Source organism: Trachemys scripta, chromosome 1 (assembly GCF_013100865.1).
Source record: "Trachemys scripta elegans isolate TJP31775 chromosome 1, CAS_Tse_1.0, whole genome shotgun sequence".
NCBI classification, from domain to species: Eukaryota; Metazoa; Chordata; order Testudines; family Emydidae; genus Trachemys; species Trachemys scripta.
In genome coordinates this window covers 292,858,989-292,878,362 of record NC_048298.1, presented here as the reverse complement: position 1 = coordinate 292,878,362, position 19,374 = coordinate 292,858,989, and the positions used below count along the sequence as shown (strand labels likewise).

Here is a 19,374-nt window from a genome sequence, read left to right as displayed (position 1 = left end):
GTTCATTCCCTCTGGGGTACCAGGCATTGGCCACTGTTGGAAGACAGGATACTGCGCTAGATGGACCTTTGGTCTGACCCAGTATGGCCATTCTTATGTTCTTACGGTTTTTGTCTGTAATTGTTTATAGGCTTCCTCCTGCCCCTCCAGATTTTAATACTGATAAGACTGTGGCTAATAAAATGGACAGTTATATTACAGCATGGAATGTCCTATTACAATATCCACATTCTATTATCCCATTGATAATTATTTTTTTAAAATTACATATATATATATAATACTATGCATATATGCTTGGTCCTGCCCCAGTGTGGGCGGATGGACTAGATGACCTCTTGAGGCCCCTCCCACCCATACATTTTTATGATTCTGTGAACCACCAATCTTCTCTTCTGAGTTGCTCCATCTCCTGGTAGGGTAAAATCTGTTCCTTTCAGATTCTTATACCACACCGCTAGTCTGGTAGCTCATCACCAGCTGGTCAAGAGCTATTTTCATTAGATCTCAATAGGGGACCTCTCATTTTTTTTAAATTTTGTTTGGGGAAATAAATAGATGATAAAGGCAAAATGGTCACTACCCTGCAAGTCTAAAGTCTCATTAAACATTTTTTTCCTCTTGTTCATATTTCCCTTTTAGGTTCTGTCTTGTGTGCTAGATCCATTATTACAGCTATGTACTGTGTCTGCTAGTAATTTAGGCACAGCTGACATGGCAACCTTCATGGTAAATTCACTATATATGATGAAGACTACCCTGGCTCTCTTTGAATTCACTGACAAACGTCTGGAAATGTTACAATTTCAGGTAAGTGTCAACAATAAGTAGAAAGGTTATCGCATATTGTTTTATAGCTGTGATTAGCAGACATAACCAACATTTTCAAACATGGGTGCCTAAAGTTAGGCTTCATATGTAGGCACCTAAATGAGGCATTATTTTCATAGATGCTGAGGAGCCCCACTTCCACTGATTTCAGTGACAGCTGAAAGTACATAGTATCTTTGAAAATTACACCTCTTTTATTTAGGCACCTAAATATTGATTTTAGGAGCCACATTTCAGGCACCCAGGTTTGAAAATTTTGACCTATGGTTTTTTTATCTGAAAGTAAACCAATATAAGTGAAAGTATTGTTTATTTCAGTCACTCATTTTTTAAGACAAGCTATCTGATATAGTTAAAACAAATGGAAGTGTAAACACCAATATGCAACATCCCTAATGATCTATTCCTGGGGGAATTCTGCGCCACTGCATGCATACATAATGCGCCACACATATTTTTAATTTTTTTTGCAGAAAATAGCTTTGCCGGAAAGTTGCTGCAGTTCTGCCTTTTGCCCACTTCCAGTCAGCTAGGGAAGAGAGAGAGTCTGCAGTGCTTTCTTCACAGCACCTGTCAAGTCAAGTCAGGAGACGGGATATGGGGAGACAGACAGCGTAGGGTTGCTGGGGGGTCACAGACAGAGGCTCATAAGGGCTAGTGGGGCAGGACAGACTGCCCCAGTAAGGCAGAGGCTGAATGGGAGTGGAGGCTCAGGGCCACAGGGGGAAGGGAGGAGTGCAGGGCCACATGGGAGAAGGGGGTGGCTGAGTGGGGGCACATAGACACATGGAGATGGGTGGAGGAGGTTGGCTGAGGGGGTGCAGGGACACATGGGAGAAGGGAGGCGACTGAGTGGGGGCACAAAGACACATGGGACAGGGAGGGGATGGAGGGAGGGGTGTCTGAGTGGGGTTGGAGAGATGTGGACGGGGGTGCAAGAACATGTGGTGCAGGGACACATGGAGCCGGGCATATGTGGCTGACTGAATGGGAGAGGCTAGGGATCAGCCAGGGTCTGCATGAAGGAAGCTCCCTAGCAATCCCTCCCTGCCCCCCTCCCCGCCCCCCCCCCAGAATACCCGTTCCTTACTTCTCCCACCCATACCCAATAACCCTCCAAGTTCACACCCAGGCACCTTCCCAGCAATTTACTTCCCTCTCTCTCACTCTTCAGTTGCCTCTGACTCCCCCAAGCCTTTCCACTGCTTCTGAGGGGTGCGGGTAATACGGTTCTGTATTGTAGTTTAAATGAATTATTACTAAAGCCTGGTCTACACTGTGTGTGTGTGGGGGGGGGAGGATTGATCTAATTTACGCAATTTCAGCTACGTGAATAACATAGCTGAAGTCGACGTACTTAGAAATACTTACCACCGTGTCTTCGCTGTGTGGTAAGTCAACAGCTGACGCTCCTCCGTTGACTTCGCCTGCACCTCTTGCTCCGGTGGAGTACCGGAGTCGACGGGAGAGCCCTTGGCAGTCGATTTATCGCATCTAGACTAGATGCGATAAATCGACCCCCGACGGATCGATCACTGCCCGTCAATCCAGCGGGTAATGTAGACAGGCCCTAAGAGTTCTGTATTAATATGCCTACTAAAGAATCTATTTGTCAAAAAAAAAAAAAAAAAAAAAATTCCTGAATCTTTTTTGTCGTCTGTATTGTTAGACATATTTGCTGACAGGTATTTTGAAATAAATTACCAAAATAATTGAAACTGGTGTGATTATATTGTGATATTTTGACAAATAAAATATGCAGAATTTTAAAATATTGTGCACAGAATTTTTAATTTTTTGATGCAGAATTTTTAACTTTTTGGCATACAATTCCCCCAGGAGTAATGATCAAAGTATGATCATCAGTCAGTGAAGTTTTTTTTATCTCCTTACTCTGAAGCATCAGGGATGACTATGGCTGGAGATTGGACATTGGACAGGGAGAGCCAGGGCTCTGAGTTGGCACCAAGCATTCTCTCTTTCAGGTGATTGGCTGGTTGATTCTTGCTCTCATGCTCAGGATTTAACTGGTCGCCATATGTAGGGTCAGGAAGCAGTTTTTCCCCAGGTCAGATTGGCAGTGACTTGAGGGGTTTTCATCATCTTCTGCAGCATATGGATGTGGATCATTTGCCAGGACTATGTGGGTATAGCTCACTTAATCATTTCCCTGTGGGGAAATTGGGCACTGGTGCACCTCAGTCCCTCCTATTCTCTGTCTGTGGTATATAATAGTCTAGTCTTCTGTGGGCTGTAATGTTTTGATCTAATTTTGATTTTTTAGTTTAGTGAGCAGGTGCTGGTGGCCTGTGATATACAGGCAGTCAGACTAGACAATCTGGTGACCCTTTCTGGCCTTAAACTATAATTATGAATAATCAAATTCTGTTTCCCTGAACATGGGGATATATCCATGGGAGGATTAGATGTTAAGTTTTTTCCCTAGTGCTTGTTTTTACTTAATATGCCAAAACAATATTTTACATATTGTAATATTTTGAAGTTAATAAGTAATGTTACCACTATCCACAGTTCACTCAGACATTAAAATATATGCTTTTTGGATTGTTAATTTTGGGGCACGTTTGGCACAATCCATCTTCAGATGTATAGATTACTTATGCCTGCAACTCTGCACTGCATCCCATGTCTTTCTTTAAAATGTTTCCCAACAGAAAGCACAATTACAAGGGGTTTCTCTGGACATGTTTTTAATTAGTGACTCTCCTGTAATATTTCAGAGCGTTGTGGAGGTTATCTCTTACCCCTCTTTAGTATCACCACTATGTCATTAGCAATAGAAACTCTGGCACTTGAAGCTGGCCATTTAACTAATTAAAAAAATTCAGATTGTCTAAAACCAAACTACTAATGTGGTGTTTTTAAGATACTTCTGGAATCCATTTATTCTGCGATTCAAAATCTAGAGACTAGGTGGGAAATGTTTGCTGCTAACCCGCATTCACTTTCTGTAAACATTTCACAGTTAGATCTAAATTGGAAGGGATGTCTTGAGGTCATGCAAAAGAAGGTTACTGATTTTGAGATAGACTAGTATAGAACAGAAACATTTATTGGGGGTATTCATCAAGAATAATTTACTGAATAGGAAAATCGAGACCTTTGAAAATTATTGAAATCACCATATTCAAATACTAGCCTTTCCTTAGAGATCAGGAGGAAAAGATGTATTTTATTATATTCTAGTTTCCATAAATTCATTAGAAATTGATGATTCTTCTCTTGAGATATCAAAGTTTTGTAGGATACCTAATAAAGGTTCTGTATCTGCTATATCTATTAAATTAAATTGGACTCTTTGTGCTGTAATAGAAGTTTTTGTTTCTTGTGTAGACCAGGAGAGAGAAAAAGCAAATGGAGGATTATGTATTAAAAAAAGTATATTTCTTCACATCTTTGTAAGGCCACTCAAACCTGAAGAAGAAAATTGCTGCTCCTTTGGGTTGAATTGACTAGATTTGGGTTCTTTGTTTTTATCTCTAGCAAAGTTGCAGTTGTACAAAAATTGTTAAATGATTTTATGAATATACGGCATTTTTGATATCTCAGAGGTAATAAGGAAGCTTTTTCTGAAGATGATAAAAGCAGAGCTGACAGTTATACAGCTCTTCATTGCCTAATTTTTGAATAGGTGCTTGTAGCTAACTTTCTCTTTCTTTAAAATAAATTCAATTATGCCTTTTGAATCCTGTACTGATTGCCTAACATGGTTTAGGTTTCAGTTTTATTCTCTTCATGAAATCTTAATGGTTTCATTTTATTTTTTGTTTGATCTTGTCTTGCACTCTTCAGCATTTTCAACAAGAATTTGATTATTTCTTTCATGTAGTTGCAATGCATTATATCATTCTAATTTTGATATTTTACTATAACTTTTTGAAGTTTTAATTTTAAAGCATTAGTATTTGTCTTTTATGGCTATGGATTTTTCAGATTTAAGCATTTAGGCCACAGTATTACAATGTGGGCAGACCCATGTGTCCAAGCCCCGCTGAAGTTAGTGGGGTTTCATCTGTGCACAGGGTCTGCCTGCGTGGAGCTCACTGCAGGATTGGGACCTCAGCTTTTGTCAAAACATCTTGCTTCACTGAGTTCCCTGGTAATGCAAAATAATCAAGATCCAAATTGGCTTTGCAAATTAAATCTTTTTTAGAAGGTATAAACCACATTGTCACTTTTTATTCTTGGTTTTCTGTAGTGCATGTGATTTGAATTCTTAGGTGCTCATTCTCCTTTTATTCTGAGTTGATTTTCTGGATGACTACTAAACTGTCACTTCGTAATTTAAGAACAACTTTTATTTAATGTTTCTTTTAACTATTTCTTCCCCTCCAAATTTCAGATTGAAGCACACTTGGATACGCTAATAAATGAACAAGCCTCCTGTGTGTTAACTAGAGCTGGTCTAAGTTGCATATACAAATCTGTGCAGCAGCACAAACCAGAGCAGGTAAGAATTTACTTTTTCAGCAGCCAATGGAGTACTTTGTTTTGCCTGAAACTGTTGAAAGTGTGATGCTATCTGTTTTCTGTTGTGGCTATCCTAACTTCAAGACAGTCAGAACTAGTGTGGCAAAAATAAGTTTTTACTATCTCTTGAAAACCTGCAATCTTAGCTCCTGTCCACTCATCTTTTTATGTAGCTTATTTGTTATACTACAGGTATTATTAAATTCCTTTTTCTCTTCAGCTAGATTTTTGTCCTTTGTCTTTTAACTTCAGTGAACTCAAAATTCTCCAAATAGGTTCCCATGATTAAAGGTGATAAATTAAGCATGTGTTTGGAGAGAGGGTAGAGTATTGTTCTGTAGAGGAGGATACCTAGATTTAGGGTTCTTGTTTCCTAAACCAGTAGAGAGATTGATAGTGTGTATGTATGTGAATGCCCCAATGTAATGGGGAAATAATGTTAAACAAGCATTTTTAAACGTGGCAATCCCCATTAAGATGCTAAATTTGATTTTTTGGTCAACAGAGGCCAATTCCTGTTCTAAGCCTATTTTCAAACTCTGTTCTAGATTATACTGATTCCATGAAACAATTTATAATACAGCAAAACGGTGGAGACTATAATGATGTTGTCTGTAGTAATGAAAAGGGAGGAGGAAGTGGTTGGGAGGACAGATGAGGAGCTCAGTTTAGTTATTTTTAATTTAAAGAAGTGATAGGAAATGATAAATGGCCTGTTTTAGTGAATGTATTACTTACTGCTTTCCTGTACCTACAGGTGTAGTTGTGGACGGTCATAACAGGTAGTCAGACATGGTCCCTGCCCCAAAGAGTTTACAATCTAGTGTTGGATTACAATAAAATCTTAATCTAGGATTATTTTCACATTTTATCCACTTGTTTAAAAGGCTGCTTTATTTGATTACCTATTTTTAGGGGCCCCTGGCAAACTTGCCTAGCTTGGATTCAGTGTCACTGAAGGCTGCAATGGTGAGCTTTTTGCAATTTCATGTTGAGCTGTGTTGTTGCTATGATTTTTAAAGGAATCATGTCCAAGTTATAAGGCAAAAATATTTATCTAAAAATCTGTGTTTTGTTTTTGGAGCTTAATATCTGTATTTCTTCTATAAACATTTTCAATCCATTCAACAGACTTTAAGAGGTAAAAAACATTCTAAAAACCATGCATAATATACTGAATTAAAGTTGTAAGTATATGAGAGAAGGAACTTTTAATAGAATTAAGCTAAATTGTGCATTTGGTTTTCGTCCTGTTACCCTTTAACTATGTTTTCATCTAGCTGTAGGTCTTAACAAATCAATTATACTGTTTAGAAAAGAAAAATGAACATTTATCTTATTCAGAAATTATTCAAGAATAAAATAGGGTATTTTGATACAGATGGTAATGTGTGTTATTACAAAACTAATTCAAAGACTTGAAGAATTCAAAATATTTTTCAACTGTTTCCCATAGCAATCATGTCACAAAGAAATTTTGTAATGTTGTGTTGGGTCATAACTAGGGCTGTCAATTAATCGCAGTTAACTCACACAATTAACTCAAAAAAATTAATCACGATTAATCACACTTTTAATCAGACTGTTAAACAATAAAATACCAATTGAAATGTATTAAATATTTTTGGTTGTTTTTCTACATTTTCAAATAAATAGATTTCAATTACAACACAGAATACAAAGTATACAGTGCTCACTTTATATTATTATTTTTTATTACAAATATTTGCAATGTAAAAATGATAAACAAAAAAATAGTATTTTTCAATTCACCTCATACAAGTACTGTAGTGCAATCTCTTTATTGTGAAAGTGCAACTTACAAATGTAGATTTTTTGTTACATAACTGCACTCAAAAACAAAAGAACGTAAAACTTTAGAGCCTCCAAGTCCACTCAGTCCTACTTCTTGTTCAGCCAATCACTCAGAAAAACAAGTGTGTTTACATTTACAGAAGGTAATGCTGCCCACTTCTTATTTACTATGTCACCAGAAAGTGAGAACAGGCTTTCACATGGCATGTTTGTAGCCAGCATGGCAAGGTATTTATGTGCCATATATACTAAACATTTGTATGCCCCTTCATGCTTCGGACGTCATTCCAGAGGACATGCTTCCATGCTGATGGCCCTCGTTTAATAATAAAAAAAAAAAAAAAAAAAGTCAGTCAAAATTTAACTAAACTGCTTGGGAGAGAATTTCATGTCTCCTGCCCTGTTTTACCCGCATTCTGCCATAATATTTCATGTTATAGCAGTCTTGGATGATCACCCAGCACTTGTTGTTCATTTTAAGAATGCTTTCACTACAGATTTGACAAAACACAAAGAAGGTACCAATGTGAGATTTCTAAAGATGGCCACAGCACTCGACCCAAGATTTAAGAATCTGAAGTGCCTTCCAAAATCTGAGAGGGAAGAGGTGTGGAGCATGCTTTCAGAAGAGTTAAAAGAGCAACAGTCTGATGCAGTAACTTCAGAACCCGAACCACCAGAAAAGAAAATCAACCTTCTGCTTGTGGCATCTGGCTCAGATAATGAAAATGAACATGCATTGGTCCGCACCGCTTTGGATCATTATCGAACAAGAACCTGTCATCGGCATGGACACATGTCTTCTGGAATGGTGGTTGAAGCCTGAAGGGACATATGAATCTTTAGTGCATCTGGCACATAAATGTCTTGTGACACCAGTTACAACAGTGCCATGTGAACATCTGTTCTTACTTTCAGGTGACACTGTAAACAAGAAGCAGGCAGCATTATCTCCTGCAAATGTAAACAAACTTCTTTGAGCGATTGGCTGAACAAGAAGTAGGACTGAAATTTTTCATTGTTTTATTTTTGAGTGCAGTTATTTTTTTGTACATAATTCTACATTTTTAAATTCAACTTTCGTGATAAAGATTGCACTACAGTACTTGTATTAGGTGAATTGAAAAATAGTATTTCTTTTGTTTTTTACAGTGCAAATATTTGTAAGAAAAATAATATAAAGTGAGCACTGTACACTTTATATTCTGTGTTGTAATTAAAATCAGTATATTTGAAAATGTAGAAATATCCAAAAATATTTAAATAAATGGTGTTCTATTATTGCTTAACAGTGCAATTAATCGTGATTAATTTTTTTTAATCACTTGACAGCCCTAGTCATAACTTTTTGAACTACAGTAATCTTGCATCACATAAAAGAAACCCATCACTCTTCTGAAACACTCATATTGAAATTTAAAAATCCATTAAACTGTGTTTTGGAATATTTTAATTGTTTCTAATAGTGGGCCTTTGATCTACTGAAGTAGTACAAATACAAAATTATTTGTGAACTGGTAGTAAGACTATCAAGTTTCTAAGTCTTGAGAAACAAAATTTTGCTTACAATGATGTTACACTGTGAAACATTTTGAATTGCTGAGAGCAAATATTAATTCTAATGAGTTGTAATCACTGAGATTTCTTTTGCCTCAGTGCTTTGAAATACAGGAATTATAGTTATAAATGATAGGGAAAAGTAAACCTTTCATTTTATGCAAGTAGTTCAGTGAAGCTCAAAAGTTAGGTACTGAGCATATGTTGCAGTTGATTTTTGTTTTTGGGAGGTGTTAAGTTTCATTACACTGTAGATTTAAAAACAAATTATCAGTTAATGCTTTTCATCTTAAACAACATGCAAAAGTTAAATGACACAGATGCAATCTCACAGTTCAACAGCTAGCTATAAATGAACTGTCAATCTTCTCAGTAAACCTTTGAAGTACAGTTCACTGAAAAAGTGATTATCTATGCAAATGGCATTTTAGAGTTCCACAGCTACTTGGATTCACTGATTTCCATATGAAACTTGCTGAGTTCATAAATGAAAAAAGAATTTTTTTTCCTGAGTTCTAGTCTTAAAAAACTCAAACAGGGTTGTGTAGGACATGCTGTATATTTTGATTCATGCATTGTCACTATTAATAAAGATTCTGCAGACTAAAATCTGCCCTCAGTTATGTCTGCGTAGCCCCTTTTTTCTCAAATTGTGCTGTTAATTAACACCAGTGCAACTCAGTTGTGTTCAGTGGGATTGCAAAAGTGTTTCTGCAAATGCACCATAGTTGTTAATGTTGTTGGCTAATTAGCAAGAAAAAAAAGCAGTTAATTCTCTCATAGCTATGTTGTATCTGTAGGGCTAATACAACTAACTGTGTGTGTGTGTGTGTGTGTAGGAGCTAATTGGCTGGGTAAGAAAGTGCCATTTTAATATAGTCATTTTTCAGAGGAGGACTGCATTTTAGAAGAAATTTGCATGTAGTGGTCTGTAGCATGTTCTTGGTGCTTTGGTGTAGTGTATGTTGCCAAGCTCTTACTTTTTATTACTTCTTCTAGGTTCAGTTTGATCGTTACCTGTCTGCTCCTGATAATCTGTTAATGCCACAACTCAATTTCCTTCTAAGTGCTACTGTGAAGTAAGTGTTTTGACTGAATTTCTTTGTTCTGTACTTTTGCACATTAAAAAGGTACAGATTGAGTGGAATATAGCAGAGTATGTTAGAAGTGGAATTATTCAGTTGTAAATGCTATTCAGATATGCTTTTAGGTTCTACTTTAATTTGTTTTGGTTGCACTTTCTTGAGCAAGTAGTTAGTAAGGGGTAATTTTATAACTTTCTAAAGTAGCTACTCTGGAGTCCATGAACACACTGACATGACAAATACAGATTGGAAATAAGGCATACATATTTTAACGGTGAGAGTAGTTAACCATTGGAACAATTTGTCAAGGGTTGTGATGGTTTGTTTACCTGCCCCGTCCACAGGTTCGGCCAATTGTGGCTCCCACTGGCCGCGGTTCGCCGCTGCAGGCCAATGGCTGCTGGAAGCAGTGGCCAATAAGTCCCTTGGCCCGCGCTGCTTCCAGCAGCTCCCATTGGCCTGGAGCGGCAAACCGCAGCCAGTAGGAGCGCGATCGGCCAGACCTGCGCACGGGGCAGGTAAACAAACCAGCCCGGCCCGCCAGGGGCTTCCCTACACAAGCGGTGATCCCAGTTTGAGAAATACTGATTTAGAACATATTCCCTGTATCATTATCAGTTTCTCGTCTCTGTTGGAAATTGTTTTAGTTATTTTATAAGCCTTCCAAAGATATATGAAATATGTAATTCCCCACAGAAGATTTTTTTATTCCAATTTCTATATCTGCTTTATAGAGTCCTACAGCTTTGTTGCACTGTACTGTAGAATATTGATATTCTTGTCTCATTTAATGTGGTGCTGCAATTATTTTTTGCAGAATTTTGTGACTTCTACTTTGAAGTATTAAAGTGAGGATTTTATTATGTATCTCTCCTCTTGTTTTCATGAATATATTTTAAAATATGACAAATACGGGCATACTCAACCTTAAGGCTAGAATATGCCAAGAATTTCTTTCCAATTAAATATGAAGCTCATGAAGACATTGTATAACACTTATATTCAAAAAATTAGATTTGCTACAGTGATCAAAAGGTCTCTTGCCAATATTTTTGGCACTTTGTGAAAATACACTGATTATATAGTATCATGTGAAAAACTGTTAATATGAGATTAAATTTATTATTTTAATACTACAGAAGTCAGCAGTATCAGCAACATTAACTGTCCATTTTTATGTATTCATTACACAGGACACTGTCTTGTCATTAAAATGGTTGTATGTATGACTGAAAAATTATTTTTGACACCATAAAGTTTAAGAATCATTAGCATTTCCCTCCCCTGCTTTCTTGCTGCTAGCAATGTTGGTGAATCCTGCTGATTAGTGCTTGCTCTTCCTTGTTTGGTATCACAGGAGTTCTGCCTGCCTGATGTTTTTTTTAAGAGACTTGGCATGTGGCAATGCAAGCTTCTGCAAGCTGAGGTGCCTCCGTTTTACAGAGTTCCCACCTCTAAGGGTGGTAAAGTATTTCAGTCTCTATGCCCATCAGCTCAATGGCCTTTTTATTAGAGGCTAAGTAACAAAAATAATAGGATGTTTTAGTACAGACTAATTGTGTGTGCAGTTCCTAATCAGTCAGCAGCAGTTTTCACTACTCACCACCTGCTTGGCCTGTATTTGGAGAGGGCCAAAAAGGAGGCCAGCTGAGGTCACACAGACTTATAAATATAGGTGCCCTCTCATGGGATCCCAGTTGGGAGTTGGAATCTCCTGGAGAAACAAGGAGACTTAGGGGAAGTGCAGTGAGATGTTCTGTCCACAGACATTCATAGTCTCTCTAGTCTCAGCTAGATTGTTCCTGCCATAGCTGTCACCCTCAGTTCTTGGAGAAAATTGTGTATGTTTGGTAGAGTGCCTTACATACCCTCTGTGCAACAGAGGAATTTCATGATGGGAGCTGTGACCGGAGTCAGAGGAACAGCACCACAGCAATGGCAGACAGGGTCAGGAGACAACCTCAGTGATCTCAGATTTCATATAGGCTGCCAAGCAGACATCACTAGACGTACATGTGGCACTCTTCAGAGAAAAGAAAGGATTGTGGAGCACAGCTAGCATAACTGGACAGACCTGATGATGTCAGGACATCAGGAAGACTGTACAGAGAATAGCTAATGTGAAAACTGGGTACAAAATACCCCTATTTTTTTAAATTTATTGTTAATACAACAAATGATAAGGTAATATACCAGACTCCAGATGTGTCTGTGCAAACACTTAGGCCTTGTCTACACTACGAGAGTAGTTCGATTTTACTTAAATCGAATATTTGGAATCGATATTGCAAAGTCGAACGTGTGTGTCCACACTAAGGACAGTAATTCGACTTTGTGAGTCCACACTAACGGGGAAAGCGTCGACATTGGAAGCGGTGCACTGAGGGCAGCTATCCCACAGTTCCCGGAGTCCCCGCCGCCCATTGGAATTCTGGGTGGAGCCGCAAATGCCTTCTGGGTAAAAAAAAAATGGGCCAGGGTGCTTTTGGGTAACTGTCGTCATCCGTCCATCACTCCCGCCCTCCCTCCCTCCCTGAAAGCGCCGGCGGGAAATCATTTTGCGCACTTTTCAAGTCATTGACAGCGCGGACGCCACAGCACTGTGAGCATGGAGCCCGCTGCAACCATCGCTGCAGTTGTGGCCGCTCTCAACGCCTCGCAGCTTATCATACAGGTTGCCCTGAGGCAGATGCAGAAAAGTCAGGCGAGGAGGCTACGTCAACGCGGTGATGGCCTGAAGTCTGAGAGTAGCACAGACCTCTCAGAAAGCAGGGGACCCAGCGCCGAGGACATCACGGTGGCAATGGGTCATGTTGATGCCGTGGAACGGCGATTCTGGGCACGGGAAACAAGCACTGAGTGGTGGGACCGCATAGTGCTGCAGGTCTGGGATGAATCACAGTGGCTGCGAAACTTCCGCATGCGGAAGGGAACTTTCCTTGAACTTTGTGAGTTGCTGTCCCCTGCCCTGAAGCGCAATGACACCCGGATGCGACCAGCCCTGACTGTCCATAAGCGAGTGGCCATAGCCCTCTGGAAGCTTGCAACGCCTGACAGCTACCGGTCAGTCGCGAGCCAGTTTGGGGTGGGCAAATCTACCGTGGGGGTTGTTGTGATGCAAGTAGCCAAGGCAATCGTTGATGTACTGCTGCCAAAGGTAGTGACCCTGGGAAACTTGGAGGCGATCATAGATGGCTTCGCAGCGATGGGATTCCCAAACTGCGGTGGGGCCATAGATGGAACTCACATCCCTATCCTGGCACCGGACCACCAGGCCAGCCAGTACATTAACAGAAAGGGCTACTTTTCAATGGTGCTGCAAGCACTGGTGGACCACAGGGGACGTTTTACCAACATCAATGTCGGATGGCCGGGCAAGGTTCATGACGCTCGTGTTTTCAGGAACTCTGGTCTGTTTAGACGGCTGCAGCAAGGTATTTACTTCCCGGACCACAAAATAACTGTTGGGGATGTGGAGATGCCTATAGTCATCCTCGGGGACCCAGCCTACCCGCTAATGCCCTGGCTCATGAAGCCCTATACAGGTGCCCTGGACACTGAAAAAGAACTCTTCAACTACCGGCTGAGCAAGTGCAGAATGGTGGTGGAGTGTGCTTTTGGCCGTCTCAAGGGGAGATGGAGAAGCTTGCTGACTCGCTGTGATCTCAGCGAAACCAATATCCCCATTGTTATAGCAGCTTGCTGTGTGCTCCACAATCTCTGTGAGAGCAAGGGGGAGACCTTTATGGCGGGGTGGGAGGTTGAGGAAATTAGCCTGGCTGCTGATTACTCACAGCCAGACAGCCGGGCGATTAGAAGAGACCAGCGGGAAGCGCTGTGCATCCGGGAGGCTTTGAAAGCAAAGTTCCTGAGTGAGCAGGGTAACCTGTGACTTTCTAATTTTGTGTACAGAGAAGCCTTCACCCCACTTCCAACACACGTTTCAAAATAAAAATAGTTCTACTTTGTTAAAGCACACCGTTTTCTTTAATACTGTTTTCGCGGGAATTTTTAAAAACTGGGACGCAGACTGTGGTGCGGAGCGGCTGTAGTGTAGTCGCGCGAATGCAGCTTCTAAACTCAAGGACTGACAGGCTCCGCTGCGGTGGGATGGTTCTTTCAACGGAGCCTGTCACCCCTCCTGATAGGGACTGTGTGTATGGGGGGTCTATGTGACTTTGTGGCAGGGGGGGGACGGTTACAGATCCCCTGCTGTGTGGCTCTGTGATCCTGCCTAAGGACCGCCGCTTAAGATCTCTAACTGCCCTCCCCTGCCACAAAGTCACAGAGCAACCCACCCCCCACCACATAACATGAAAAGAACCTCCCAGACTAACCAGGGTAAGTAGTCACTGCATCACTGCACTATGTATGTGCCCTGCTGCTGTGCCTGCCCCCGACTATGTACCCTGCCAAAGTTGACTGTCCTGTCCAATTACCAACCCCCTTTCCCCCCCTCCTCCAAAAGAACATGATGGAAACAGTAGTTAACAGAAACATATTTTTTATTATCAACTACACATGGGACTGGGAAGTGAAACTTGGACGGGGGCTTGTGTCAGGCGGGAAGGAAAGAACTTGTCAAACTTTGGGGAATGAGAGCCTTCTGCTGCTCGAGCTCTCTGCAGGGGTGGAGTGAGAGTTAGCAGGGACTCTGCCGCCTCTCCTTCTGTGCACTTTGGGTGAAGGGAGTATGGGACTTGGTGGCGGGGGAGGGCGGTTAGAGATGGACTGCAGCGGGGCTCTGTCCTCCTGCCTCCGTTCCTGCAGAACATCCACAAGGCGCCGGAGCGTGTCCGTTTGCTCCCTCAGTAGTCCAAGCAGGGTTTGAGTCGCCTGCTGGTCTTCCTGACGCCACCTCTCCTCCCGATCCATGTTGGCTTGGTGCATTTGGGACAAGTTCTCCCGCCACTGGGTCTGCTGTGCTGCCTGGGCTCGGGAGCAGGCTATAAGCTCTGAGAACATGTCCTCCCGTGTCCTCTTCTTCTTATGCCTAATCCTCCCTAGCCTCTGGGAGTGTGATGACAGGCTAGGTTGTGAGACAGTCGCAGATGGGGCTGTGGGAATGGGAAAAAGGGAGTGAATTCCTCAGAAAGATAAATGTAGTTGTGAACAAAGAACATAGTCTTTCTCTGTGAACAGGACCATGCACAGCACCTATCACATGCGCACTCAGCACAAGGTCGAATTCTCGGCCTTCGCATTCAGTGTCTGGGGTTTTGCAGAGCACTTTTGAGAACCCTGTCAGGACAACGGAATTGCTCTTGCACGCAGACATGGTAAGCCGTAGATTCGTGGCAGCTTAAAACTTTAATATTAGCAATGGCCTCATTTCACATTGAAATCAATGTCGGTCCCTGCTGCCAGCAATCCGGCAAGCAGGAAGTCTGCTCCTGTCCCACACCCTCGCGGCTGTCCCCGGGAACGATCCCTTTCGGCTGACCCTCTCCCGCCTCCACCGCGTGGCTGCAAACCAGCGGTTACAGTTCTGTAAAGGAACGGTAAAGCAGTCCCAACACTAACATTCCCCTACCTCATTCAAAGCAGGTCATCATGAGCGACATCACCCTCATGAGGATCTCTGAGAGCGACAGACAGAGAATGCTCCGGGAAAGCCTTCAAAGACCAGGGCCGTATGCCGCCATGCTGTGCCAAGCAATGATTCCGGAGTACTTGCTAGTCTCGTGGCGCGGCAACGTGTCCTACTACGGAGGACCCAATAAGGCCGCTCTCCCCAAGAACCTAATGCAGCGGATTTCAAATTACCTGCAGGAGAGCTTCCTTGAGATGTCCCAGGAGGATTTCTGCTCCATCCCCGGACATATAGACCGCATCTTACTGTAGCTGCAGTAGCAGGGACTAAACAGTAGAGCGGCTTGGGCAGGACAATCATGCAAAACCGGACATTGCTAGATTTTTTTGAAATAGTTGCACTGCCCATGACTGAACCGTTAAGTTAATCAAACTAATCATGAGAAACCCATTTTTTACATTGTTAATAATCATGTTCTGTTACAAATAAATGTTTAGATGTTTACAACACTTACTGGATGATCCTTCACCAGATTCTGTGTCCGGGGTAACGGCTGGGGAGGGTTGGTAGGGGATCTCTGTAAGGGTGATGAAGAGATCCTGGCTGTCGGGGAAATCAGCGTTGTGAGCGCTGTCGACTGCCTCGTCCTCCTCATCTCCTTCCTCATCTTCCCCGTCCGCTAACATGTCCGAGGATCCGGCCGTGGACACTATCCCATCCTCAGAGTCCACAGTCAGTGGTGGGGTAGTGGTGGCGGCCGCACCGAGGATGGAATGCAGTGCCTCGTAGAAACGGGATGTCTGGGGATGGGATCCGGAGCGTCCGTTTGCCTCTTTGGTCTTCTGGTAGCCTTGCCTCAGCTCCTTGATTTTCACGCGGCACTGCGTTACATCCCGGCTGTATCCTCTCTCTGCCATGTCTTTAGAGATCTTCTCATAGATCTTTGCATTCCGTCTTTTGGATCGCAGCTCGGAAAGCACGGACTCATCGCCCCACACAGCGATGAGATCCAAGACTTCCCGATCAGTCCATGCTGGGGCCCTCTTTCTATTCTGAGATTGCACTGCCATCAGTGCTGGAGAGCTCTGCATCGTTGCCAGTGCTGCTGAGCTCGCCACGATGTCCAGACAGGAAATGAGATTCAAACTGGCCAGACAGGAAAAGGAATTCAAATTCAAATTTTCCCGGGGCTTTTCCTGTGTGGCAGTTCAGAACATCCGAGCTCTTACTGCTGTCCAGAGCGTCAACAGAGTGGTGCACTGTGGGATAGCTCCTGGAGCTATTAGCATCGATTTCCATCCACACCTAGCCTAATTCGACATGGCCATGTCGAATTTAGCGCTACTCCCCTCGTCGGGGAGGAGTACAGAAGTCGAATTAAAGAGACCTCTATGTCGAACTAAATACCTTCGCGGTGTGGACGGGTGCAGGGTTAATTCGATGTAACGGCGCTAACTTCGACATAAACGCCTAGTGTAGACCAGGCCTTAGTTGACGGCAAGCTGGGGTATAAATCTGCCCCACACCAGTGTGCTGAACACCTGTTCTGTCCTGTTGGGAGCTGAGAGATGATTGTTTGTCTCTATAAAGCTGGACATGTGTTTGTAGCAAGAGATTAGCCCTATTATTGATTCATTCTGATAATTGATTTGTAACATTTAAACGCTATAACCAGGAAAAATATTTATAGTGGATCCTGTTGTACTTGTTTCCAAATAAAGAAAATTCCTTTATTTGAAAGCTATGTATTAATATTTTAGTTATGGCTATAATAAAGCTCCATTTTAGTTTGAGTAGGAAAACAGAAACTGAAAATTGAAATAAGATGCTATTTTTAGTAAATGCAGTTGTTTGTATTGATAAAAATTGTATTATGTTATGACATCTGAAATCCAAATGCCATAATTAATGACAAATGCACCACTGACACCAGTTGTTGAAAAGGCTCAGGTGTTGATGCAGTTCATTACTTAATAGAAATATTTTTGATAAACTGGTTTTCCATCAGATTATTTTAACTGAATATTCTCTTATGTAATTCAGTTTGCCAGCTCCAGATGAGTAGCTTCATAAAATATTTGCTTAAAGATTTTCACATGTCATCAGTTTAACATCTTTAGGATATGCTGAGAAGAGAGTTGGTATCTATTTACCCAGAAAATGTGAATGTATTCCTGTACTTTCAGGATTTCTGGATTTGCTGTTGTGTCTGATCCATTTTCATGTATTGTAATAGTCAAGAAATTTAGGAAATCCAAAGGCCTGATTCTTAGCAGTGTATCAAAAGAAAATACAGTTTAATAATAATTTATTTCTGCTAATCCTATTTGCTATAAATTCTGTTGCTTAGTGTTCAAATATTTAAAAGTAGGAAATTTTGTTGAAAAATAGTTGGAGACTTACAAACATATGTCTTGAGATTCTTTTAACTCTCAAATCCCACTAGTCCAGCTGACCTGGTGCCAAATTGAGACATGGCATTAGTGGGTATAACTCTACTGTCTTCTCTGGAGTTACTGCATGTTACACCAGATGTGACTATGACCCATGATCATACTGATATCATTGAGAACTCCCGGTGTTTGTGAACCTACATAGCAGAAGTTACAGTTATTGTACAGTTAATCTACATCTAGCTGTGTACTGTAGATGTGCATAACTATAGACAAGTTGTTATGGTAACTAAAGCAAACTGAATGTACAGGTAGAATGAAAAAAAACACACCAATTCATTGTTTAAAATGCTCAAATATTTTTTGGAAATCACAGTGTTATGATTTTAGTCTCCAAACTCTCCTACTTCCAGTAACATTCATTTCTAGCCCTGGCAATTAACAAGATGACAGAATCTTAATACTGTTTTTGGTCCAAAGTAAAATATAACAATACACTGGACAGAACTGGGAAACTTTCAATACCTGCTCACATTTGAGCCATGTTGTGAAGTAGGATATCACAAGGGGAGGAACACATTTTGGTGGTAGATTCTTTTTATTTAAAAAAAATAGTAGCTGAGGAAAAACCGCTTGATAGGATTAACATTCTATTAGCAGTCCCAGCAAATTGCAGGTAAAAAGATCATGTATGCAAATTAAATGCAGTTTATTCCATTTTTTGCAATTTTTCATGTTGCAGAAATAAAGAGGCTTATTCCATGCTTATCAAGATCACATATGTGGTCTTATGTGTGTATAGTACACAGAGACAAAAAACGTTTTTGTTGTAAACGCTAAGCTGATTATTTTCACTATTGAAACAAAGGACTTGTGATGCATCCAAAAATCTTGGATAGTGGAAAATCTTCCACATATATTCTGTTATAGATTTAATATCTTGATCGTAACTTTACTGTACACTCTGTTCACATAACTTTTTCATTTTTTAGAGAGCAGATAATAAAACAGTCCACAGAACTGGTCTGCAGAGCCTACAGTGATATATATGCAGCTGTGATGAATCCAGCCAATGAATATAAGGATCCAGAAACCATACTACACAGATCTCCTCATCAAGTTCAATCACTTCTCTCATAAACTTATTTTCCAAATTATGTTGCGGAACACTTACCGTAATGTTACTTAACATTACATTCCCTTAATATTAAAGCCTTCAATATTTGCAGTCTGTTTTTATATTTTTGAATTTTGATTATAACCGTACAGTTACCTTGAAGGGCAGTGATGGGGTTTTGTTTAATATTTCTAACAGAAGTCTGGCCATTTCTATACACTTTGTGTTGAGTTCTTGCTATAGACAAGAACAAAAAAATAATAATTATTTTTAACTTATTCTTGGAAAGGAAATGAAGGATCATGACAACTTTTCTGATCAGAAATGAAAAATTATAGTCTGCTACTTACTACACCTAATTCTTTGAATAAGATGTTGAAACACTGTCTTCTGACATCATTAGTGAACTAGCCAATACTCTCTTAATTGCTGTTTCCCCCTGCTTTTTTCCATTCTATTCCTAGGTGCTTTATTCAACAGCCCATTGCAACTACGCATATTATTGTTGTTTGTATTGTCATAGCATCTAAGAGCGCTAGTCATGGACCAAGA

The 19,374-nt window shown here is 40.9% G+C and overlaps 1 protein-coding gene across 1 annotated transcript in view; it reads left to right on the top strand.

Annotated features, from left to right (window-relative positions):
- Positions 1–19,076, top strand: part of COG6 (component of oligomeric golgi complex 6) — a 99,444-nt gene extending 80,368 nt beyond the window's left edge. Inside the window, exons 15-19 of the mRNA XM_034758565.1 lie at positions 643–810; positions 5,195–5,302; positions 6,238–6,291; positions 9,694–9,773; positions 18,698–19,076. Coding sequence (XP_034614456.1) covers positions 643–810; positions 5,195–5,302; positions 6,238–6,291; positions 9,694–9,773; positions 18,698–18,845 — 558 coding nt within the window. The 3' untranslated portion in view covers positions 18,846–19,076. The remainder of the gene's footprint in view (positions 1–642; positions 811–5,194; positions 5,303–6,237; positions 6,292–9,693; positions 9,774–18,697) is intronic.
- Positions 19,077–19,374: the final 298 nt, after the last annotated feature.